Source organism: Pan paniscus, chromosome 19, assembly GCF_029289425.2.
Source record: "Pan paniscus chromosome 19, NHGRI_mPanPan1-v2.0_pri, whole genome shotgun sequence".
Classification (NCBI taxonomy): domain Eukaryota; kingdom Metazoa; phylum Chordata; class Mammalia; order Primates; family Hominidae; genus Pan; species Pan paniscus.
Window position 1 is genome coordinate 27,130,250 of NC_073268.2, and position 25,277 is coordinate 27,155,526.

Consider the following 25,277-nt stretch of genomic DNA (forward strand, 5'->3'; position numbering starts at 1 on the left):
TTTAAGCATCCATATAGTCATAATGGGGCCACCAGGGTGAGCCAAATTGGTTGAGCCTTATAGAAGAAATGCTACTAAACTGATCCTTGAAGGATTTTCAGGATAAAACGTGGAGGGGAAGAGCATTGACGGCTGGGGGAGCAGCTTGAGTAAACCCTTAAGAGGTGGAAGTGAACACCATGTGTTTGAAGACTAATGAAGCAGTTACCTGTCTAAGGCAAACAGTTTATGGTATGGAATTAAAGAAAACCAGGTGGGACAGGAAAGCTGGGGTTAGGATATTTTTGAAGAATGTGACTACATAATTTTGTTTTTGTTTTTGAGATGGAGTCTCGCTCTTTCACCCAGGCTGGCGTGCGGTGGCGTCATCTTGGCTCACTGCAAGCTCTGCCTCCTGGGTTCACGCCATTCTCCTACCTCAGTCTCCCGAGTACCTGGGACTACAGGTGCCTGCCACCACGCCCGGCTAATTGTGACTACATAATTTTTAAGGAAAATTAGTTAAACAGTAATATGTAAGGTGAATTGTAATGGGAAAGATGGAAAGTAAGGAAACCAATCAGGCTTTTCAACTGGGGTGGGCAGAGATGAGGAAGAAATAAGGGCAGCAGCCTTAGTGGTGGGACGTTAAGTATAGTTGGAGGCTAAAAGGGAAAAGTTTGCAAGTACCTGGTGACTATAGAATGGTTTGCTTTAGTGGTTAAGACCATGGACTCAGGAGCCAGGCTACTTGGGTAGTTCTAGCTCCACCACTATAGCTTTGCACAACTTAACCTCTCTTCCACATTTTCCTTGTCTGTAAAATGGGATAATAATATCTACCTCATAGAGCTGTTTTACTATTAATTCATTAGTACAAGCATAGTACTTATTATATAATAGTGCTTGGCACATAGTAAATGCTAAATGTATTTTATTAATATTCTTAAGAGAATCATTTGGTACTAGGAAATTTAAGGTTTTCCAGGATATTCCTTGGAGATTATACACCAGAGATTTTTAGCCATGTATGAGCTTTGGGAGGTCTGCAAACCCTCTAAAATTATACGTAAGATTTTTGTGTGAATGAGTAGTTACTTATTAGAAAGTTTCTTAGCTTTCATTAGATTCCAAAAGAGATGTTTAAGCCATCATAAAAAGGCTAAGAAACTCGGCCAGGCGTGGTGGCTCACCACTGTAATCCCAGCACTTTGGGAGGCCGAAGCGGGCGGATCATCAGGTCAGCAGTTCAAGACCAGCCTGACCAACATGGTGAAACCCCATCTCTACTAAAAATACGAAAAAATTAGCCAGGCGTGGTGGTGCGCGCCTATAATCCCAGCTACTCAGGAGGCTGAGGCAGGAGAATCGCTTGAACCTGGGAGGCAGAGGTTGCAGTGAGCCAAGATTGCACCACTGTATTCCAGCCTGGGCAACAGAGCAAGACTCCGTCTCAAAAAAAAAAAAAGAAAAAAAAAGGCTAAGAAACTCTAATATGAACAGTTAAAAAGATAGAAAGCTGGTTTGAGAGAGAGTAAGGGTTTGATAGTGTAAATGTAAAAATAATTTGCTTAGATTCACAGACATCAGATGTAGTAAAAAAAAAAATGTTTACTTAGAGATAGTAGTAGAGATTCAACTCAGTAAAATAAAGATTATATTGAAAGAACTGAGAACCAAGGACTAAGCTTGGGGAGAGCAACAGAATTAGGATAAATAATGAGTTAATGAGGGATGAAGTACCACCTGTGGGGTTCAGTGTACACCATTGGGGTGATGGGTACACTAAAAGCCCAGATTTCCCCAGTATGCAATATATCTGTGTAACACAAATGCACCTGTACCCCTAAATCCATAAGAATAAAAAAATTAATTTCACCCCAAAAAACCCAATGAATTAAAAAGATAATTATTTCATTTTAAGCAGAATAAAAAAAGGTTTTGAGGGACAGAAGTCAAGAGATGATTATTTCAAAGTTTAGGCATCTGTTACCATAGGGGGGTGTAGGGGGATTGATTAGACAACATTATTGGAATTAGCAAGATGGAGAATATAGTTCAAGTTGAGTGGAAATAACCAATTGGAGAGAATGGTGACGAAGATGGAGGCAGAATTAGACCACTAGCCCAAGAAATTTGGCCAAGAAAGTACACTAAATTGAATTGGGTTCTTAAAAGCCACAAATTATGAAATAATGACCAATTGTATTCTTGATTGAGTTATGTATGCCAATTTTTGTCTTCTTTTAGGGTTTCAATCCACCTGTTCTTGTTTTTGTTCAGTCCATTGAAAGGGCTAAAGAACTTTTTCATGAGCTCATATATGAAGGTATTAATGTGGATGTTATTCATGCAGAGAGAACACAACAACAGGTAAAGTCAAATATGTACTTTGAAACTCAGAAGAACTACTTGATTTTAAACTATTGACATTAAATTTATGAAGTACCTGTTTTCATTCTAAAACAATTTAATATATATTCTGTTAACCAGAGAGATAACACAGTCCACAGTTTCAGAGCAGGAAAAATCTGGGTTCTGATTTGTACAGCCTTGCTAGCAAGAGGGATTGATTTTAAAGGTGTGAACTTGGTGATCAACTATGACTTTCCAACCAGCTCAGTGGAATATATCCACAGGATAGGTGAGTTGTCTTTTTTTCCTTACCCTCTGTCACCCACTGATCTGTCTTAGGACCCCTGCTATTCCCTGCACATATGCTCACTTCTTAGTGCTGTGAAAATCCAGTGACTTTTATAAATGAATTTTGAGAGCCTACTTCCCCCCAAAATGTGTTGTTTTTTAATGGTCTAATTTTTCTTAGGTCGAACTGGAAGAGCAGGGAATAAGGGAAAAGCAATTACATTTTTCACTGAGGATGATAAGCCATTATTAAGAAGGTAAATTAGAAAAAATAACCTAGTGTTATTGGCAAAATTGCTTCATTATTATTATATGTATATTCAATTAAGAGATAATTACAAAATGGCTGTGTCCAAAATTCTACTGATAATGGTGTTAGTTGACCAAATTTTAGCCATGGGAAAGGAAAAATGATCAAAAGGCCTTGTTTTTGCCCTTCCGTTATTAGAATTTGGAAATACATATTCAAAATGGAATGTTCATTGTAAGTTTCAGACTCATAGGACTCTTTCAATGGTTGATGTTAGATTTTAATGTAGAAGATGAGTTTCCTGCATTTTGACTGCCTATAGTAATTTTTGGTTGATGATGATTAACACTTCACATTTCTAGCTAATCTAGTTTTGGCCAAAGGAGGTTTGTACTTAGATCTGTTTATCAGTTTTGGTAAATATTTTGATTGTACTTTCTGAGCTTTGGCTCTGCCACCTGTCAGCCTTTATATCGCTTTAAGCAGATTCAAATGTGCGTGTGTAGAGGGGTATATTCCAACAACCTAGATCCACCATAGGCCTCAGCAACTCCAAGCATGTGAATCCCATGACCCAAATATTAGTGTAACTATGCACCTCAGTTTTCCATCTGTGAAATGAGGATAGTGATAGTATTTACAACACAGGCTTGTTGTGAAGAGTGAAGAAGTTACTATACACAAAAAACTTGGCAACGGTGCCAACCCCATAGTAGGCACTTTCACTTAATGAATTTAAGCTTGACTCTGGCTTCAGTCAGTGCTTCCTCCAAGATTGAGTTTACCAGCTTTATAGGGCTTGATAAATGTTGAAATAGCTGCTATCTATAGTTATTCATCAGTGCATTAATTTCAGCCCAGTGGATAGTTCTCTCTGTAATCCAATGTGCTTAATTATATCAGGTAATAATTGATAATATATCAGAACACTTTGTGGATTACTTTGTGTAGTTTTAGTTCCCTGTAAGGTTGTGCAGAGGGTTTACATTCATAAACATCAATTTAGCAAAGATACAAGTTTATGTTTATGGGTTTCTTTTTCAGCGTTGCTAATGTTATACAGCAGGCTGGGTGTCCTGTACCAGAATACATAAAAGGTTTTCAGAAACTACTAAGGTACAATCTTGAATTTACCTGTATCTTTGTCTGTCTCTTTGTATATACATTCTTTTTTCTTTTTTTCTTGCTCTGTTGCCCAGACTGCAGTGCAGTGACATGATCACAGCTCACTGTAGTCTTGATCTCCTAGGCTCAAGTGATCCTCCTGCCTCAGTCCCCTAAGTAGCTGGGACTACAGGCATGTACTACCATGCCTGGCTATAATATTTTTTAGATTTTTGGGGAGTAGAAATGGGTTCTTGCTGTGTTAACCAGGCTAGTCTTGAACTCCTGGCCTCAAGTGATCTTGCTATCTTATATCTTTGCCTCCCGAAGTACTAGGATTACAGGCATGTGTCACTGTGCCCAGTCCAAAAGTGCTTGTGAATATTACATGTTATTTCCTTGCCAGTTTTTTATCCTTTATTTGTTTATTTTTTTCCTTGAGATGAAGTCTCAGCTCATTGCAACCTCTGCCTCCCAGGTTTAAGCAGTTCTCCTGCATCAGCCTCTCAAGTGGTTGGAATTACAGGTGTGCGCCACCACGCCCAGCTAATCTTTGTATTTTTAGTAGAGATGGGGTTTCACCATGTTGGCCAGGCTGGTCTCAAACTCCTGACCTCTAGTGATCTGCCCACCTCAGCCTCCCAAAGTGCTGGGATTATAGGCATGAGCTACTGCACCTAGGCTCATCCTTGAAATGTGAAGTATTCAGATTCTTTTAAAAGTATTCAGTATAAGTAAAATATGCTGAGAATTATTTTAGTTCATAAAGCTGGTAAAAACCTTAATTGATCAAAATCAAACTCTGATGCTTGTTGACACAGGATATAAGGTTGGCACAGGACATATTTTAATCACAGTCAGTAGCTTTCTAAAAGGTTGATTGAATTTATCATCCCTTTGAGTTAGCTCTGTAAATCCTATTAGGCGATCTTGTTTATTAAAGTAGTTACAGCCCCACCTTAAACCAGTAAATGGTTTTGAAAAATGAATTTTGTGGCCGAGCGCGGTAGCTCATGCCTGTAATCCCAGCACTTTGGGAGGCCGAGGCGGGCGGATGACCTGAGGTCGGGAGTTTGAGACCAGCCTGACCAACATGGAGAAACCCCATCTCTACTTAAAATACAAAAAAAAATTTAGCCGGGCGTGGTGGTGTATGTCTGTAATCACAGCTATTTGGGAAGCTGAGGCAGGAGAATCGCCTGAACCCAGGAGGCAGAGGTTGCGGTGAGCCGAGATTGCGCCATTGCACTCCAGCCTGGGCAACAAGAGCAAAACTCCGTCTCAAAGGAAAAAAAAAAAATGAATTTTGTGATCAAGGATCAAAACTAATTTTAGCTTTAACTCTTCTAATTGAAGTTGCACTTAATTTGTTTCCTTTTTTACTTTGTAACTTTCAGCAAACAAAAGAAAAAGATGATTAAGAAACCATTGGAAAGGGAGAGCATTAGTACAACTCCAAAATGTTTCTTAGAAAAAGCTAAGGATAAACAGTAAGTATGTGGTAAGGAAAATGGCTGTTTGACACCATCATAAAGTTATAGTAGGCATAATTTTTCTTTAGGTAAATTTTTAGAAGTAGAATTGATACTACAGTCTGTTATAAAACGTGATAAAAATAATATATTTTAGGTTGCCTATAATTGGGGAATTAGTTTGTTTGTTTTTTTGAGACAGTGTTTTGCACTGTCGCCCAGGCTGGAGTGCAATGGCGTGATCTCAGCTCACTGCAACCTCTGCCTCCCAGGTTCAAGCCATTCTGCTGCCTCATCATCCCAAATAGCTGGGATTACAGGCTCCCGCCACCACACCCAGCTATTTTTTTTTTTGTATTTTTATTAGACACAGAGTTTCACCATGTTGGCCAGGCTGAGCTCAGGTGATCCACCTGCCTTAGCCTTCCAAAGTGCTGGGATTACAGGCGTGAGCCACCGTGCCCAGCCAGGAATTTGTTTTAATATTGGAATTTTTCTGTACCAATATGTTGATGATCTGTTTTTTCCCGTCTTGGAAAATATTATTTCAATTCTCTATAAATTCGAATTATACTGCCCACCTTCTCTACACAGCCCACATTAGGACATGCTACTAAGGCCAATAGTTAGGACCATTGACTTACATGGATCTAGTCTTCTTTGAAGCTCCATATTCTGGGCAGGATTTCAATATGATCTCAGGCTTACGCAGATGCACATTGTAACACCTGTAAAAAGTATTACTTAGGTAAATTTGTGCTAGCTTAGCTGAGTTTTATGAGAATATTAAAGTATAGTTTTTTAGCATTCATTCAGGCTACCTTATTTTGCCCAGTAATACTAGGAAGCTTTATATTTTGAAAAGGATAGGCCAAGATATTTTGAACAGTTATACTCTTTCCACTATTTAAGGAAAATGGCACTCTTCACATTCTACCAGAACCAGGTTATTATATACTCTAATAGAATTGTTCAAGTCTATAATTTATTCTTTTTTTCTCCCCTGAGAGTGCTATCAATGGCCTAGGATATTACCATTGTGAAATATGCTAATGCTTATATCCAGTTACCTCACATCTGTTCTATAGAAGTCATTAGAAAAAAACTCTTTCCATCAACCAGTAGGCATTTACCAAGTTGTTCTGCAAGGTACTTGGTGGTGGTAGTGTATACAAATGAATATAAAATGAGATCCTTTCCTGAAGTTAGGTAAAGAAGATTCGTGTACATGACAGAAAATTAGAGACTGGCTTTTAAATAAAATAGGAGTTAAGAGAAAGATGATTGTGAATTGGTGTGGTTACAGAAGTTTCAACAAAGTAGAACTATCTTTAAGGATAGGTAAAATTTAGGCATGGAGAAGGGAACAAGATGAATAGAGGCATGAAAATTAGAGTGTGCTTTGTAAATAAGTGAACAAGAGTTTTCACATGTTGGTATTGACTATGAGGAATAAAAGTCGGTTCAAATATACAGTGTATATATAGTGTCTCAAAATTTTATCATACTTTTAATAACTTAGGAAGGATAAGCGCTACAAACTGAAAAAAGTATATTTGAATAATCAATCCTTTTAATTCCATTTGTACTTATTCAGTTTTGAGAATGCTTCACAATCACATTTACTTTTTTTTTTTTTTTTTTTTTTTTTGAGATGGAGTCTTGCTCTGCCACCCTGTCGCCCAAGCTGGAGTGCAGTGTTGCAATCTCGGCTCACTGCAACCTCCACCTCCCAGGTTCAAGTGATTCTCGTGCCTCAGCCTCCTGGGTAGCTGGGATTACAGGCACCCGCCACCATGCCCGGCTAATTTTTTTGTATTTTTACTAGAGACGGGGTTTCACCGTGTTGGCCAAGATGGTCTTGAACTCTCGAACTCCTGGCCTCATGTGATCTCCCACCTCGGCCTCCCAAAGTGCTGGGATTACAAGTGTGAGCCACTGCACCTGGCCAACATTTTTAATTTTTAATTTTCTGTCACAACAGTTTCTGGGTGACACTTAGACCAGTGGATTGGTAGCGAACCTTGTTATGCTTGGCCACTTTGGTCACCTAATCTGTCTTAATAGACTTGTTGGTGGGAGAGGAGTGGGTCACATCAGAACTGTTGTGTATGTGTTACTCTTTGGATGGTCTTAAAGCCAAGATAACAAATGCAGTCCTTTCAGGCACTGAGCAGCAACTGATGAAAGTTTTTACAAAGATCAAAAATCAACTAGAACATAAGATGGTGGCTATGTTGAATTTTAATAAGATACATCAGTATTTTAAATAATTATACTTTAAATGCTGATTTGTTTTTGTTTTGAGATGGAATCTCTGTCGCTAGGCGGGAGTGCAAGTGGCACGATCTCGGCTCACTGCAACCTTCACCTCCTGGGTTCAAGTGATTCTCCTGCCTCAGCCTCTTGAGTAGCTGGGATTACAGGCACACACCACCATGCCCAGCTAATTTTTGTATTTTTAGTAGAGACGGGGTTTCACCATGTTGGCCAGGGTGGTCTTGATCTCCTGACCTTGTGATCCGCCCGCCTCGGCCTCCCAAAGTGCTGGGGTTAAGGCATGACCCACCGCGCCCAGTCTAAATGCTGATTTTTATAAGTTTATAGCATTTATACTTCTGGGGTTTTTTGTTTGTTTTTTGAGACAGGGTCTCAATCTGTCACCCAGACTGGAGTGCAGTGGCACAATCAGGGCTCACTGCAGCCTCGACCTCCTGGGCTCAAGCGGTCCTCCTATCTCAGCCCCCTGAGAAGCTAGGACTACAGGCTTATGCCACCGTGCCTGGCTAATATTGTTTTATTTTTAGTAGAGATGGGGTTTTGCCATGTTGCCCAGGCTGGTCTCAAACTCCTGGACTCAAGCGATCTGCCTACCTCTGCCTCCCAACATGGTGGGATTACAGGCATGAGCCACTGCACCTGCCTTCTTCTGAGGTTATTAAAACTTAATTTGTACTAAGACTTCGAAGACACTTGATATAAATCTTGTCATATCAGCCCCCTGCTTAAGGTGCTTTGGTTGTGTCTCCATTTTCTTCATATGTAAAGGCCATACTACTTAACATAGCATACAAGCAAGACCCATCATGATCCAACTCTGGCTTACCTCTATGCTGTAGATGTTTCCTTAATGATCCCACCCATGCCTATAGGCTCAGCTCATATTTCTGTGCTGATAGCTCTTAAGGTCGTTATCTTCAGCCCCAACTTCCCCATTGAGCTACAAACCTGAATCCTTGTTGCCTAGTGGACCTCACTTCAGGCACCACAAACTCAGCCCCATGCAGTGAGTGGGGGAGGAACTGGATTTGGAGCCAGAAGAACTGGTTCTAATACCTACTTCCCTGTGTAGAGTTGGGATTTGGGATTATATGAGTTAATATACACCAAAGAACTTTGTATTACTGTAATAATAGTTTGCAAACATTGATTATTTTCTCAAAACTTTTTTCCTTTATCTGTTACCACTTAGTTAATGACATTCAACCTTCACTAGGCTATAGGATCAGACTGATAGGATTCGTGTCTAACATGGATTTACCAGTGAGTGATGACTGGCAAGTCAACCACTCTGTGCCTCATTTTCCTCATCTGTAAACGGAGGATAATAATACAATACTCCTCATAAGTTGTTAGGAAAATTACCCGAGTTAATACATGTAAAGCACTTAATAACCGTTTCTAGCATGTAGTAAGCACTGAATCAATGTGAACTCATTAGGTGAGGATCCGAATCTATGTGTCATACCATGTAGTAATGTAGTTTACTGTGATGGTTCTGCCTCACTTAGGTGATTGTGATTTTCTAAAGGGCAGAGACCATGTCTAATGCATCTTTGTGTTCCTACTGCCTCATTATTTGATACACAGTAGGTTTCAGTAAATGTTTATTAAACTGGTGGTAGGGTTATGGAAAGTAAATATATGTAGAATTTTTTATTCAATTTTTCTTACTTTGCTCTTTACAGGAAAAAGGTCACTGGTCAGAACAGCAAGAAGAAAGTAGCTCTTGAAGACAAAAGTTAAAAACAGACTTTAAAAATACTGTCCCAGAAATGTAATTTTATGATCCCAGCATGAATGTTATTTTCATGGAATACTTGAAGTCTTACAGTCACCTGTACCAAACATTTGAAATCAACTACAAGTACATGAGACTGGTGATAAATGATCCTAAACTATCAAGTCAGTTTCAATTTGTAGGTGCCTTTTTTTTTTCCTGTAGAGATGAGGGTCTCGCCATGTTGTCCAGGCTGGTCTTGAACTCCTGACCTCACACAATCCTCCTGCCTTAGCCTCCTGAGTAACTGAGATTACAGGCACAAGCTGCTGCACCCAGCTCTGTAGGTGACTTTTAAATGATTATACAATGGAAATAACATTCATTGACATTTCTGTGGTTTGAATCCAGAGAGATACTTCTTATAGAAAAACAAATGTTGATGCTAAAAATAACACCAAAATGTGGTGAACTCTTAAGGACTTTTCCCTTCAAGTGTGAAGGAAGGTGTGATGAATGCTGTGGAGAGGCATCTGGAACAAATTCAAAATAAAGCCTTGACATTAAATACCCCTTCCACTGCTCACTTTGTGGATGGTAGCATGGGCTGTCTACCAAGAAGAAACCTGCTGCTCTCTTAATTTTAATATTTCCTAATTTGTTGATGGCCTTTTGTGTTGTGAACCACAACAAAGAGAGGCCTCTTCTGTGGCTGGTTATTCCAGTTCCCTGGGATTTTAAATTCTTTGGTCTATTAAGTATCCTTGTATTGGATACTTAATACCTTAGTGCTGCCATAATGTTGTACAAGATCATGATCAGCTTCTCCCTTTCTTCATTTTCTGTGATTTAACCATGTTCTTTTCTGTCTCTTTCCATTTAAGATATTTTATTTGAATACTGATAAACATTTTATCCTGATAAGAATGTTCTTGTTACTTGATACACCTCTGTCTTCATTCTCTTACAGCTTATCTTTCCTTAGGTTGGTGCCTCATTTAGTAAGTAGATCTCTACTTAAGCTAAAGGATTATGATCATATGGTGTTGGAGACTATTAACTATTAGATTTTTCTCAAATATGAGTTTTGTACAATGGAATGAAAAATTGACTTCATATACGTAAGACTGGTGCCTAAGAATGACTTGAATGTTATCAGTACTACCACAGAACTATAATATACATTCCCTTTTCTCAGCAGCATTTGAATTCAACTTATTTATTTCCTCTATTCGTAGCTTTTTGTTCTAGAGTCAGAACAGGTGGACTTTGCTTTGAATATTTTAGATGGGACAAAAATTGTTCATCTTCGGAATTTATTTAAAGAAAGACCTACTGGTACAGGGTGTAAAAATACTTACAAGAATATGATTTTTTTGTTTGTTCATGCAAACAGATCCTTTACCCAATATATATTCTGGAGGTAGGTATACTGGTGCAACCCATTTGCCAGCTGTGTGACTTTGAGTAAGTTCTTAATTTCTCAGAGTTTCAGTGTTCTCATCTATGAAATTATGTCTCAAATTGTAAGTACCTAGCACTGTACCTGACACATAGTAAACTCACAATAAATATTTCTTTAACAAACATAGATTTTGTTAGGAATACAGGCTTGATAACACAGTCCTTACCCTTACAACGTAATGTTAGAGATAAAGGAGCAAATAGAGTCACGCATCACTTAATGACAGAGATATGTTCTGAGAAATGCATCGTTAGGTGATATTGTCATTGTGTAAACATCATGTTGTTTAATTCCACAAACCTAGATGGTATAGCCTACCAGTACACCTAGGCTATATGGTATAGTCTATTGCTCCTAGGCTACAAACCCGTATAGCATGTTACTGTCCTGCATGCTATAGACAGTTGGAACATGTAGACTTGTATAAACACTGCACACTTCACCTATACTAAATTTATTGAAAATATTTTTCTTGGCCAGGCGTAGTGGCTCACGCCTGTAATCCTAACACTTTGGGAGGCCTAGGCGGGCAGGTTGTCTGAGCTCAGGAGTTTAGAGACCAGCCCGGGCAACATGGCAAAACCCCATCTCTACTAAAAAAATACCAAAAAAAGTTAGCCGGGTGTGGTGGCATAGTCCCAGCTACTCAGGAGTCTGAGGCAGGAGAATAGCTTGAACCTGTGAGGCGGAGGTTGCAATAAGCCGAGATCACGCTACTGCACTCCAGCCTGGGCGACAGGGCAAGACTGTCTTGAAAATACACACACACACACACACACACACACACACACACACACACACACACATTATATATATTATGTATTATATATATTAGATATATATTTTTTCTTCAATAAATTAACCTTAGCTTACTGTAACTTTTACTTTATGAGGTTTTTTTTTGTTTTTTGTTTTTTTTTTTTTGAGAAACAGGATCTGTTACCTAATTTGGAGTTTAGTGGCACAATCATGGCCCACTGCAGCCTTGACCTCTTAGACTCAAGTGATCCTCAAACCTCAGCCTCCCGAGCAGCTGGTACTATAGGTGCGGGCCACCAACACTCAGCTAATTTTTAAATTTTGTAGAGACGAGGTCTTGCTTGTTGTCCAGTTGGGTTTTTTAGAATTTTTTTTTTTTTTTTGGAGATGGAGTCTTGCTCTGTTGCCCAGGCTGGAGTGCAGTGGCATGATCTCGGCTCACTGCAACCTCTGACTCCTGGGGTCAAGTGATTCTCCTGCCTCAGCCTCCTGAGTTGCTGGGATTACAGGCATGCGCCACCACACCCAGCTAATTTTTGTATTTTTAGTGACAGGGTTTCACCACGTTGGCCAGGTTGGTCTCAAACTCCTGATCTTGGGTGAGCCACTATATCCGGCCTTTATAAGCTTTTTGACTCTTGTCATAACACTTAGCCTAAAATGCAAATGTACAGCTGTAGAAAAATACTTTATTTCTTTATATCCTTATTCTAGAAGCTTTTTTTCTATTAATTTTGTTTGTCTTGTTTTACTATTTACTTTTAAAACTTTTTTGTTAAAAACCATGGCACAAACACACACATTATGCTAGGCATACAAAAGGTCAGGATCATCAGTCTCACTGTCTTCCACCCCCCACTTCTCATCCCACCATTGTATCTGCTGTCTGTGGCTGACCAAAACATCATCATGTAGCACATGACTAGTGTGGCAAGTGCTCTGTTAGATGTAAGGCCATGATGCTAAAGCATCACAAGAGGGCATCTAACCCAGATTGGGGATGTCATGGAAGGCCGACATCCTGAGTTGAATCCTGCAAATGTAAAAACCAATAGGCAAGAGGAACAAAAAGGATTCCAGGACAAACTGAGGTCACATCTATGATCCTTGACTTTATTGTGTCTGTTTAAAGTATCTACAGTAACCTGTATCAACTTAGTTTGTCAGTGTATTAATACTAAATTTAGCTCCTTCAAAGCAGTTGGAACTATGTGCTACATAAATTTCAGCTTCACACAAGGAAGGGAAGGAGTGAAATTAGTGAATAGGCAGTTACAGCAAAAGAAAAAACATAAAAATTGACTAGCTGGCTCTGGTGAAATGAGCAAGGACTTTGGAGTCAAACTGGCCTGGATTTGAATCCTGATCCTCATTGCTTGTAGCTGTATGATCTGGACAAATGACAGTAACTGTTTCTAACCTTGATTTTCTCATCTGTAAGATGCCAATTGTAACTCCTAAGGATACTGAGGATTTTTTAAAATGCGCGTACAGTTCCTGACCAGTGGTTTGTGCCTAATAACTTATTACAAATTATTACCCAGTAAAAACCTTGAGACGAGTGAAAACGTAAAGCTAATTAATCCATTACTTGTTAGCAAGCAAACTACGTGCTTGAGAAAATTACTCAACTTTCATGTTTTACTTCCAGACAGTAGTTTGATTAAAAGAAAAAAAAAATCACAGTCCAGGCATGTGGCTCACACCCTGGCACTTGGAGGCCGAGGTGGGAGCATAGCTTGAGCCTAGCAGTTTGAAACTAGCCTGGGCAACATAGATCCTATCTCTACAAAAAAAAAAAAAAAAATTGGCCTGGTGTGGTGGTGCATGCCTGTGGTCCCAGCTACTCAGGAGGCTGAGGCGAGAGGATCGCTTGAGCCCGGGAGGCTGAGGCTGCTGTGAGCCATGATCATGCCACTGCACTCCAGCCTGGACGACAGAGCAAGACCCTGTCTCAAAAAAAAAAAAAAAAAAAATCAGTAAAAAATATGCCAAAATAGCTTCAGAGTAATTATGAACTGCCTTCCAAAAACCACTTTTTGCACTTGCCTGCAAGAATAGGAAAAACAAAAGGACTGTAAGGTGGCAGGATGGCAGAACCAAACAAGAGTAGTACACCTTGGAGTTTTTTTGAAATATGGGTTGGGTTTTTGGGCTCTTGGTTGATTTAAAATAAAATTTAAATGCCTTCAGCGTCTGTGATAGGTGCCAACATGAAGCTACCGAGTTCCAGAGAAAGAGGGGAGAGCTGATCACTCATCAGTGCTGCGAGACTATCAAAGGGCCCTTCAGGACCTACCTGTTCTTTGTGTGTAAAGAGTAACAATAAAAGAACACCAGTGTACCCACCGTATAGTTTAAAAATCAGGACTCGGACTACTCTTTCCACTAACCGCGATCATGGTTTTCAAACGGAGGACCAACGGCGCTTTGCCACTGGGCCGCCAGCTGGGCCCTGCAGAGGGCCTACCAGACAATGAATCAGCTCCCTTGGAGAGGCGCCCGCGACCGCCCCACCAGCCCGAGAGCTAGAATTGAATCTGGGGGACCCTTGCGGCGCCGGATCACGTGCCGTGGGCGCGCCACGCCTCCCCGAGGGCCGGGGGAGTCACGTGGGCGCGCGGCCCCGCCCCATCGCCCGGTCCGCGGCGAGGTGGGGCCTGGTGTTTGACCCGGAAGTGGCTGTCTTCAGCTGACAGCTGCTGTTAAGGTGGCGGCGGCGAAGGCAGCGGCAGGTCGGGAGCAAGATGGCGCTGCGGCCAGGAGCTGGTTCTGGTGGCGGCGGGGCCGCGGGAGCTGGCGCGGGGTCCGCCGGGGGAGGCGGGTAGGTGTGAAGAGCCGGGCGGGAGCCCGCTGGCCTCCGCGGGGGCGGCGAGGGGCGCTTGGCAGTTATGGCAGTTTTCTCCAGCTCTGATCCTTTTCCTTGGAACTGGGCTGCGGGAGGAGGGTCATCCCCCAGGGACCCAGGCCGAAAGAGGCGTGTGGAGCCCGGGTGCTGGACGCTTGTGTTCCGGGATCAGTTGGGGGCGCCGGCCGCTTGGGGTCGAGCGGGGAGCGAGCGCGCGCCCAGTGTGGGAGGGGAGAGAAGAAGAGGGTCCTCTTGGGGTGGGGGGGGGGGGGCGGGGCAAATCAGGAACCGCGACTCCGCTCCTAGTCCTAGCTGCCTCTGAAGCGACCAGGGTCTTCCCTTTCCCTGGGCTTTCTAGACTTAACCAGATATGTTGGAGGGAGGGCTTTAAAAATCTGTTCACAAAGCTGGAGGACTGTTTCCAAGGGGAGTGTGTGTGTGGACGATTTGTCTCTTCCCCTTTTAGAGTGTCCTGTCCTCTTTATTTCCTTAACCCGCGACAAACAGCAGGAACATCTAAAGACCTCTGAATTAGTAATGGTCTTGAGATAGAGTTCTTGTCTTGTACACTAACTCTTAAGACTTGTCTGTCTTCTTTTTAAAAAGGCATTTAAAAACAAAGAAAGTGCACTGTTAAACAGCAGTTGCGCATTTATTAGAACAAAGCTTCCAGACTCAGCCCTTAAACAAATCTGCCCTCTGCCACATTTCAGCCAAGAACTGCCGTGGTTCTTATACCCAGAATGGTAAGGGAGATGTACATTTTACAAGCTGACAGATTCGTTATCATTTAAGGAAATATTTTATTCTAGGAAGTTTTCACTCCACTTCTATAATGACCTAGTCTGATTTTGTTTTACTAACCAACACATAACAGCACACACATTTGGAGGTAAAAGTAGCTTTGCATCTTCAGTATCCTAAATTATCTTTGGAAAACGAAGTGTTAGGTTTTTTTTTTATATGCAGTGTTTCAATTTCGGAGTCATGAACACTACAAAAGTGTAAGGTCCTTAAAGTTATCACCTCTTGCAGGTGCTTGTCAGGAAACGAGCAGTGGCTGTTCAATAAACCACCTGTGTGTAACCCCATTTTTCATTTCCTCTGCACATCTTTAACTTTAGATTTTTAAACTTTTTGCTTTCTCTTTTGTTCTCTTCGTTGTTTCATTAGAGGGTTTTTAAAAAAATAAATACTTCGTATAAGCCAGTTTCTGGCTGGAGAAGAAACATGTAATAATTTCCCTTCTATTTGTTTTTTTTTCTTTTGTCTTGTTTGGTTTTTTCTGTGTGTTTTTTTGTTTGTTTGTTTGTTTTTTTTGAGAGGAAGTCTTGCTCTCTTGCCCAGGCCAGAGTGCAGCGGCGTGATCTCGACCCACTGCAACCTCTGCCTCCTGGGTTCAAGCGATTCTCTTGCCTCAGCCTCGGAGCAGCTGGGATTACAGGTGCGCGCCACCATGCCCGGCTAATTTTGTTGATTGATCGATTGAGACAGAGTCTCGTTCTGTCACCCAGGCTAGAGTGCAGTGGCACGATGTCGGCTCACTGCAACCTCGACCTCCCGGGTTCAAGCGATTCTTCTGCCTCAGCCTCCCAAGTAGCTGGGATTACAGGCGTGCGCCACCACGCCCAGCTAATTTCTGTATTTTTAGTAGAGACGGGGTTTCACCATGTTAGCCAGGCTGGTCTCAAACTCCTGGCCTCAAGTGATCCGCCCACCTTGGCCTCCCAAAGTTCTAGAATTACAGGCGTGAGTCACCACGCCCGGCATCCTCTATTTATTTCCTATATGTGATTACAGTTTCTAAAATGTCCCTGGATGGTATTAATTTGATCAAGTATATGATTAATCATGGCACCAAGTTCTGGGAAAATGTAAACTTAGAAGAATTGGTATCTAGGCCCAAATTTTTATTTACTTAAAAAATGTTTTTGGATGGGGAGGACCTCAGGTTCAGAAATTCAAGTGCATTATTCCCTTTAGTTTGCAGTATTTGAGTATCATTGGTCCATGGACACAAATTTTTTAAATATGGGTTGAATTTTGATAGAAATTAGAATGATTTTAAAATTTCCCCCCTTTGTAAATGTAGCAACATCTGCATTCTAAAACTGTAAACGATATACAGGAGAGAAAGAAGTGGTTAAAATGATTCTTACCTTGAAAAATGTATGGTACATATGTTACATATATTGGCAACTTTCTGAGGCTGAGAAGCTGTATCCTCAATAGAAAAAGCAATATTATTTTTTTTAGAGAGTAATGGTGTAAAGGCTGAAGTTATTTTATTTCATTTTTAATTTTCTTTTTGCCACCCACCCTCCCTGAAATTATTTTATAAGGAAACTTAACATTATGGCAACCTAAGTATATTTGAAGAAAAAAAACAGGCAACTTCTCTATACCTTTAATGGAGAAAATCCATGAACTATAACTGACTGTATTGTTTAGATACTTCTCTCTATTCTAAGAGGCTAAGCAAAACACAACAACGTTTTCCAAATTTAATATTACCCTACTTTTGATTGGTGTCCTGGATGAGCTACTTTAGAATAAATGGTAGAGTTGTATAAAGGGCAAAATTTGCCCAAGAGATGAGAAGTATAAATTTTTTTTTCTTTAATCAAGGCAGAAAAAACAAAGAGTTGAAAGATCTGGATTAGTCTGTAGTCATTGAATGCTTACATGGGTAAGGTACTGTTCTTGAGGCTGTAATGAATTAAAAAGACATCAAAACATGGTCCCCATCCTTGGAGAATGTACAAAATAACTGTGGTACAAAGTAAAGGAGAACAAAGAGGTCACGTTCTTCTGGGATGTTATCATTTGTGAACTTGTCTATTTTTTCCTGATCTTTTACAAGCTTTTAGAGGGCTTCCTCATCTTTTCTTCTTTCACTGCTTCTAGCACATTTTTGCACATAAAAAACATTCTGTAAATATTTGTGGATTTCAGCTATATCAAAGGCAAAGAAGTGGTATTTCAGTTGGCCCACAGAGTTAGAGGAAGAGGAAGCAGTCAAGAGATCGTCATAGAGATGGGAAGGCCTAGTGAACACCAAGGAAACGATGTACCTGCAGTGCCAGATGACTGTGGCTCTGAGTGGCAGAGAAGACTTTTGTGAGATAAAACTGCAAAGTAGAGTTGTGCCCAAACTAGAGAGGGCCTTGAGTTTAAACTAAGGAAATTCAGTTTCAGGGAAATCATTCCATAGTTTTAACTTCAGGGGTGCATCTTGCTAAAGGACCATTTAATTATTGCGTAATGGTCCATCATTTAGAAAGATGTCTCTCACTTGTGCTGCATCAGATGAATTAGAAACCAGAGTCTGGAGGTGGGGAGATCCATTAGGAAGTCTTTATGTAGGAGTTTAGGCCTAAGAAGTGAAGCCTAGTGTCAAATCTAGGTTAGTAGCAAAGGTAACTGAAAAGGAGGGACGGATGAGATAGGTAAGTGACAGAGCTCTGCTTTCATACCGAGATGTCAGTAATATAAGAATTAGTGGTTTTACCTTTGAAATTAAATTGTTGGTCACCTTCCTGCCCAGTTTTTTTTCAAGCTTTTACTGTCTTATTGATGCCTTAACTGCTTATCTAACCAATCTTTAAGCATGTTGATATTAGTTGTCTAAACATTTCAGAGAAAAATATGAATTTTTCATAGGTCACTAAGCAGTTCGAGTTGCTAAATTCTTACTAGAGAAAGTCATGTTTGACAGTATTTTGTTTTTATTTCGTTTTCAAAGTAACCTTTATACATCTGTTTATGTATTAATGTCTATGTGATTGTCTTAGCTGAGACTTTAGCAGCCTTGATTCTACGTCCTCATTTGACAGAGGGGAAACCAGACGGGGTGAAGGAGATTGCACAGAGCTTCACAGTTACTTTATGGCAAAGCTGGAAGAAAGAAAATATAACACGAGTTTCCAATTCTTTTGAGCCACTAGGCCATATGACTAATTTAAATGTTTAAGCCTGATTTTTAAAAATCTTGACAGCTTGATTACTTAAATGTATTCATTGCTCCTGAATGTATCAATTTTAGCATATGAGTAATGTCTTTAAAAACTGAATACAGGCATACCTCATTGCAGTTAGCAGATACAGTGTTTTTTATAAATTGAAGGTTTGTGGCAACTCTGCATTGAGCAAGTTTATCCGCGCAATTTTTCCACAGCCTGTGTTCACTTCATGTCTCTGTCACATTTTGGTAATTCTCACAATATTTCAAACTCTTTCATTATTATTATTTGTTATGGTGATCTGTGATCAGTGATCTTTGATGTTACTAGTGTAATTGTTTTGGAGCACCACAAACCCAGCTCGTATAAGACAGCAAACGTAATTGATAAATGTTTTGTGCAGTCTGACTGCTCTACCTACCAGCTGTTCCCCTGTCTTCCTCTCCAAGGGCCTCCATATTCCCTGAGACATAACAGTATTGAAATTAGGCTGATTAACCCTACAGTGGCCTCTAAGTGTTCAAGTGAAAGGAAGAGTCGCACATCTCTCCCTTTAAATCCGAAGCTAGAAATGATAAAGCTTAGTCATTAAGTGTTGAAAGCTGAGGTAGGTCAAAAGCGAGGCCTCTTACACCAGTTAACTAAGTTGTGAATGCAGAGGAAAAGTTCTTGAAGGAAATTAAAAGTCCTATTCCAGGAAACACAAATGTTAAGAAAGTAAAACAGCTTTATTGCTGATATTGAGAAAGGGTGAGTGGTCTGGATAGAAGATTAAACCACCCTTAACATTCCCTTAAGCCAAAGCCTAATTTGAAGCAAGATCCTTAGTCTCTTCAATTCTGTAAAGGCTGAAGGCTGAGAAATAGGTGAGGAAGCTGCAGAAGAAAAGTTGGAAGCTAACAGGTCAGTTTATGAGGTTTAAGCAAAGAAGCTATCTCCATAACAAAAAAGTACAAGGTGAAGCAGCAAGTGCTGATGTAGAAGCTTTAGCAAGTTATTCAGAAGAGCTAAGATCATTGATGAAGGTGGCTACGCTAAACAATAGATTTTCTTTTCTTTTTTTTTTTTTTATAGACAGAGTCTCACTCTGTCACCCAGGCTGGAGTGCAGTGGCGTGATCTCGCCTCAATGTAACCTCCGCCTACCGGGTTCAAGTGATTCTTCTGCCTCAGCCTCCCCAGTAGCTGAGATTACAGGCACGCACCACCACGCCAGGCTAATTTTATATTTTTAGTAGAAATAGGGTTTCACCGTGTTGGCCAGGCTGGTCACATACTCCTGACCTCAGGTAATCCACCCACCTCGGCCTCCCAAAGTGCTGGGATTACAGGCATGAGCCACCATACCTGGCCAGATTTTCAATGCAGGTGAAGATGCCATCTAAGACTTTCCTAGCTAGAGAGGAGAAGTCAATGTCTGGCACCAAAGGACAGGCTGACTGTCTTGTTAGGGCCTAATGCAGCAGGTAACTTTAAATTAAACCAATACTCACTGACCACTATGAAAATGTCAGGGCTTTTCAAAAGTATGCTAAATCTACTCTGCCTATAGTCCATAAATTGAACCACAAAGCCTGGGTGACAGCACATCTGTTTACAGCATGGTTTACTGAGTATTTTAAGCCCATTGTTGAGACCTACTTCTCAGAAAAAAGTTTCTTTCGAAAACGTTACTGCTTCTTGACAATGTGCCTGGTCACCCAAGAGCTCTGATGGCAATGCATGAGAAGATTAATGTTCTCATGTCTGCTAAAGCAGCATCCATTCTCCATGAATCAAGGAGTAATTTCTTCTTTCATCTCTTATTATTTGAGAAATTCATTGTAAGGCTATATCTAAGGCTATAACGCCCATAGATAGTGATTCTTTTGATGGAACTGGACACAGTAAATTCAAAACTTTCTGGAAAAGAATCACCATTATAATTTTTATGTTATTTATTGTTGTTGTTGTTGTTGTTGTTGTTGTTGTTATTATTATTTTGGAGAGATGAGGTCTCACTATGTTGCCCAGGCTGGTCTCAAACTCATGGGCTCAAGCAATCCTCCCACTTTGGCCCCCCGAAGTGCTGGGATTATAGGTGTGAGCCACCAGACCCAGCCATTCACTAGATTCTCTAAAGAGTATCTAGAAACCTCCTTTTCAGATCCTTGACTCCCGGATTAAGAGCCTTTCTCACTCAGAAGTCTTCCTTGATTTGTCCCTTTTTCTTTCCAGGCTCAGAGAAAGAAGTCCCACTTCCTTTTCAAAGCAGATCCCTTTTGCTACTTTGTTTTGTTTTGTTTTGAGACAAAACAGTCTCGTTCTGTCATTCCGTCTGCTCAGGCGGGAGTGCAGTGGGGCAATCTCAGCTCACTGCAACCTCCGCCTCCTGGGTTCAAGCAATGCTCATGTCTCAGCCTACTGGATAGCTGGGATTACAGGCACATGCCACCACGCCTGGCTAATTTTTGTATTTTTAGTAAAGATGGGGTTTTGTCATGTTGACCAGGCTGGTCTTGAACTCCTGGCCTCAAGTGATCCGCCTGCCTTGGCCTCCCAAAGTGCTGGGATTACAGGCATGCACCACCTCATCTGGCCCCCTTTTGCTCCTTCGCGTGTTAATCCCATTTCCTTAAAAACCTTATAAATCACTAGGTATGTATTTTGTCTCTTAAATTTTTTCTCCCTAGGGTCTCTTCCCCTTTCTTTGTTGAAACTAACTCACTTAACAATCACCATTTTTGAAAGCAGTGATTTATTTTTAAATCTTCATTCTCACCGCTATTCTACAGCATTAGACACTGGTAACTACCTCCTTGTTGAAATGTGGTCCTTCTTCAGTTATAACTCTCAGTTATAAGCACTCCCTTGGTTTTCAATGACCATTTCCTACTCAGTTTTCACTGCAAGAATTCTCCAAGTTTGTCCTTAGTTGTTTTGTTACTGGATATATGCCCTTGGCTATTTCATCTACAACCAGAGCTTATTTTTTTTTTTTTTTGAAACGGAGTTTCACTCTTGTTGCCCAGGCTGAAGTGCAATGGCGCGATCTTGGCTCACTGCAACCTCCGCCTCCTGGGTTCAAGTGATTCTCCTGCCTCACAGCCTCCTGAGTAGCTGGGATTACAGGCATGCACCACCACGCCCAGCTAATTTTGTATTTTTAGTAGAGATGGGGTTTCTCCATGTTGGTCAGGCTGGTCGGGAACTCCCAACCTCAGGTGATCCACCTACCTCTGCCTCCCAAAGTGCTGGGATTACAGACGTGAGCCACTGCGCCTGGCCAGAGCTTAACTTTTTAACCTTTATTTATTTATTTATTTGAGACGGAATCTCACTCTGTCGCCCAGGCTTAACCTTTATTCAAAAGAGCCTAGGCCAAGTGCCGTAGCTCATGTCTGTAACCCCAGCACTTTGGGAGGCCAAGGCAGGCAGATCATGAGGCCAGGAGTTCAAGACCAGCCTGGCCATCATGGTGAAACCCTGTCTCTACTGAAAATACAATAATTAGCCAGGTTTGGTAGTGCTCACCTGTAGTCCCAGCTACATAGGAGGCTGAGACAGTAGAATCACTTGAGCCTGGCAGGCGGAGGTTGCAGTGAGCTGAGATCATGCCATCACACTCCAACCTGGACGACAAGAGCAAACTCTGTCTCAAAAAAATAAAATAAAAATAAAGTTGTCAGCTTAAAAAAACCTTAGAAGAGAGCTTTCTTATGCTCTAAAATGAGGACTTATTGTTTAATGGGTACAGAGTTTCTGTTTGGGATGATGGAAAGGTTCTGGAAATGGACAGTGGTAATGGTTGACAATATTGTGAATGTCCTTAATTATGCCATGGAATTATACACTTAAAAATGGTTAAAATGATAGAATTTTATGTTATGTATATGTTACCAGAATAACAATAAAACCTCTGACAACTTCATATAATATTCAAAATAAAATGAAACATTTTAAAGGCCCTTGACCAGGCGCGGTGGCTCACACCTGTAATCCCAGCACTTTGGGAGGCCGAGGCGGGTGGATCACCTGAGGTCAGGAGTTTGAGACCAGCCTGGCCAACATGGTGAAACCCTGCCTCTACTAAAAATACAAAAAATTAGCCAGTCGTGGTGGCGGGTGCCTGTAATCCCAGCTACTCAGGAGGCTGAGGCAGGAGAATTGCTTGAACACAGGAGGTGGAGGCTGCAGTGAGCCAAGATCGCGCCATTGCACTCAAGCCTGGGCAACAAGAGTGAAACTCCATCTCACAAAAATAAATAAATAAATAAAAATAAAAATAAAGGCCCTGTACAATCTGCTTGCTTTTAAATCATATAGTTAACATTTAACCTACATTCATTTCTCCAAACATCCCTGCATCTCTGCCTCAGAGCTTTTGCTCAAAATATATAGTGTGCTTCTATTTTCCTTCAAGATTCAGCTCCAGAGCTACTTCCATAAAACTTCTCAAGATATAGCCCATTAAAATTCATCTTTTTCTTCTCATCTCTATTAATAATTTGGACCTCGCTTATAGCAGTTAGCACATTTACCCTGTGGTATAGTTATTTGCCTGCATATGTGTATTTTTGATTATAAGATTCCATCATTTCATGTAGTTGACACTCAATAGATGTTGACTGAATTGAATCTAAACTCTCTCATTTTATAGATGGGGAAACTGGAATCCAGAGAGGACACAAAGTGACAGAGCCAGGACTAATTTCAGGGTCTTCTGTCTTTTGTTTCAACAAGTTTCCGTCTGCAGTAGCATGCTGACATGCATCCTATGGATGCTCAGTGTACTGATGTTGGGCAATTCAGTATTGTGGTGCAGAACAAACACCAGGTCCCATCTACAAGTCTTTTATCCATATAAAAAAGTACACGTGTTATTTGAAATCTTTGTACATATGAAGATTATAATGTATTTTTATTCTGTTTTCAGCTTCATGTTTCCTGTTGCAGGTGGGATAAGACCCCCTCAAGGTATGTGAGAGCTTAAGTTTTGAACTTTTGTTTTTCACTCTTGTGTTTCTGAATCTGGGAATTAAATAAGTAAATAGAAAATAAGTTCTGTTGCTGCTAAATAGAGTAAAATTTTCTGCACTCTTAAACCTATATGTCCTATATGACAGCTACTCTTAAATTTTCTCAAAAATTATATAATTTTGGGAGTAATAAGGATCACTCCTCGTTTCTCCCAAACTTACATAGACATTATGTTCATAGATTGTTTAACCTCAGAGGTGAAAGACTTTTAGGACAAGAACGTTAAAGAACAGGTGATAAAAATGAAACGAGCTGTAATTCACTTAATGATGTCTTTCTCCTTCTATCTAGTCTTCTGCTAGATTGTTAGTGCCATGTCTGTCTAATGCTCATCTAGCATTATCTGTAGCACCCAGCATGTTGATTTAGCATAATAGGTTATCTGTAGATGTTTGTTGAATGAATAAACAAACATCTTTAGTTGTTTTACACTGCTATTTTTTATCTATATGATAGTATCTTATTATAATCATGTTTTATAAGTATATAATTTTGAAATTAAAAGAGATCACATAGTCTGATTCAGCTTAAGTATTTAAGTCTCAGGATTTTGTTTGGTTTTTTATTTTTATTTTTGAGATGGAGTCTCTTGCTCTGTCGCCCAGGCTGGAGTACAAGTGGCACAGTCATAGCTTACTGTAGCCTCAGCCACCTAGGCTCAAGCATTCCTCCCACCTCAGCTTCCCAGGTAGCTGGGACCACAGGTGCATACCACCACGCCTGGCTAATTTTTAAATATTCTGTAGAGACAGGGTCTCCTTATGTTGCCCAGGCTGGTATCAAATTCCTCGGCTTAAGCGATTCTCCTGCCTTGGCCTCCCAAAGCACTGGGATTACAGGCATGAGCCACCACATCCGGCCAAGTCTCAGTTCTATTCCTAGAAATTTCTCTAAGTATACCTTTTCTCTCTTGGTCTCAGACTAGGACCCACCAATATCAATTCTAGCTTTATCTTCAAGGAAATAGTAGTGAAGGAATATAATTTTGACCCATGCTGCCATGCAACTGGGACACAACAGTGAAGAAGGAATAGATCTGCCTTCATCTGGCTTCTTTCCGCTCATTTCTTTCACTCTGACAGTCTTCCCTCTCCCCTCACACCAAGCTGCTTCTGAAAACTGGCTCTTCTTAAAAAGCCAGCGTTGATTGGTTGTCATAGATTTGCTAGAGAAACAGAGACTCCTAGGTCAGCAGTAGAGATAAAAGATAAAGAGCAGCTCAGTAGCAGGTGGTCAGTGCCTCATCCTGACTTTGTCTTCATTTATAATCAGTGATGGCGGTTGGGTTTCAGGTAAGTTTTTCCAAGGCTCATTTGTATTCTTTTCATCGTGTTCACATTTATGCATTATTTAAGCTATCTGTAATTAGATGTGTCCCAGATTGAGATCAAATGGTTTGAGATCTTTTGTTCTTTAGGAAGGTATTACAGAGTTATGTGTCCATTATCATGTTTGTTATTTTGCATTTCTATACACTTTCAAGTAAAAATATGCATATGGAGCGAAGGAACTGGACAAGAAGAGATCCCAAAGTGTTGCCTGATATTTTTTCTTAGGGAATTTGGAATTGGTTTGGAGATTTTTTTTTAACAGTTGTTAGAATGGACTTTTTGATCATTTGAAGGCTTTAAATTATGCATGGATCATTTCTGAAAACATATGTAAGAAACCGACAGCAAGGTCATGGCCACAAGATCATGAGTACTTGAACCGGAGACAGAGGAGAGAAAGAGACCTATTTTTTACTGTGTACACTTTTGTGCCTTGAAATATTATG

The 25,277-nt window shown here is 40.5% G+C and overlaps 2 protein-coding genes across 40 annotated transcripts in view; both read left to right on the forward strand.

The window, feature by feature from the left end:
• DDX52 (DExD-box helicase 52) overlaps window positions 1–10,016 on the forward strand; it is a 29,982-nt gene extending 19,966 nt beyond the window's left edge. The window contains exons 10-15 of one of the 3 annotated variants that reach the window (XM_034942026.3): window positions 2,230–2,352; window positions 2,473–2,623; window positions 2,804–2,879; window positions 3,917–3,988; window positions 5,374–5,477; window positions 9,417–10,016. In XM_034942026.3, the coding sequence (XP_034797917.3) occupies window positions 2,230–2,352; window positions 2,473–2,623; window positions 2,804–2,879; window positions 3,917–3,988; window positions 5,374–5,470 (519 nt within the window). In that variant the 3' untranslated portion in view covers window positions 5,471–5,477; window positions 9,417–10,016. Of the gene's footprint in view, window positions 1–2,229; window positions 2,353–2,472; window positions 2,624–2,803; window positions 2,880–3,916; window positions 3,989–5,373; window positions 5,478–9,416 lie in introns of those variants that run through there. The other 2 variants (XM_003817942.7, XM_055101000.2) reach the window with 2 other exon arrangements.
• Window positions 10,017–14,356: 4,340 nt separating this feature from the next.
• Window positions 14,357–25,277, forward strand: part of SYNRG (synergin gamma) — a 93,044-nt gene continuing 82,123 nt past the window's right edge. For 35 of the 37 annotated variants that reach the window (XM_034942021.3, XM_008971214.5, XM_055100980.2 and 32 more), the window contains exons 1-2: window positions 14,359–14,496; window positions 23,397–23,437. In XM_034942021.3, coding sequence (XP_034797912.3) covers window positions 14,420–14,496; window positions 23,397–23,437 — 118 coding nt within the window. In that variant the 5' untranslated portion in view covers window positions 14,359–14,419. Of the gene's footprint in view, window positions 14,497–23,396; window positions 23,438–25,277 lie in introns of all 37 variants that reach the window. The other 2 variants (XM_034942023.3, XM_055100978.2) reach the window with 1 other exon arrangement.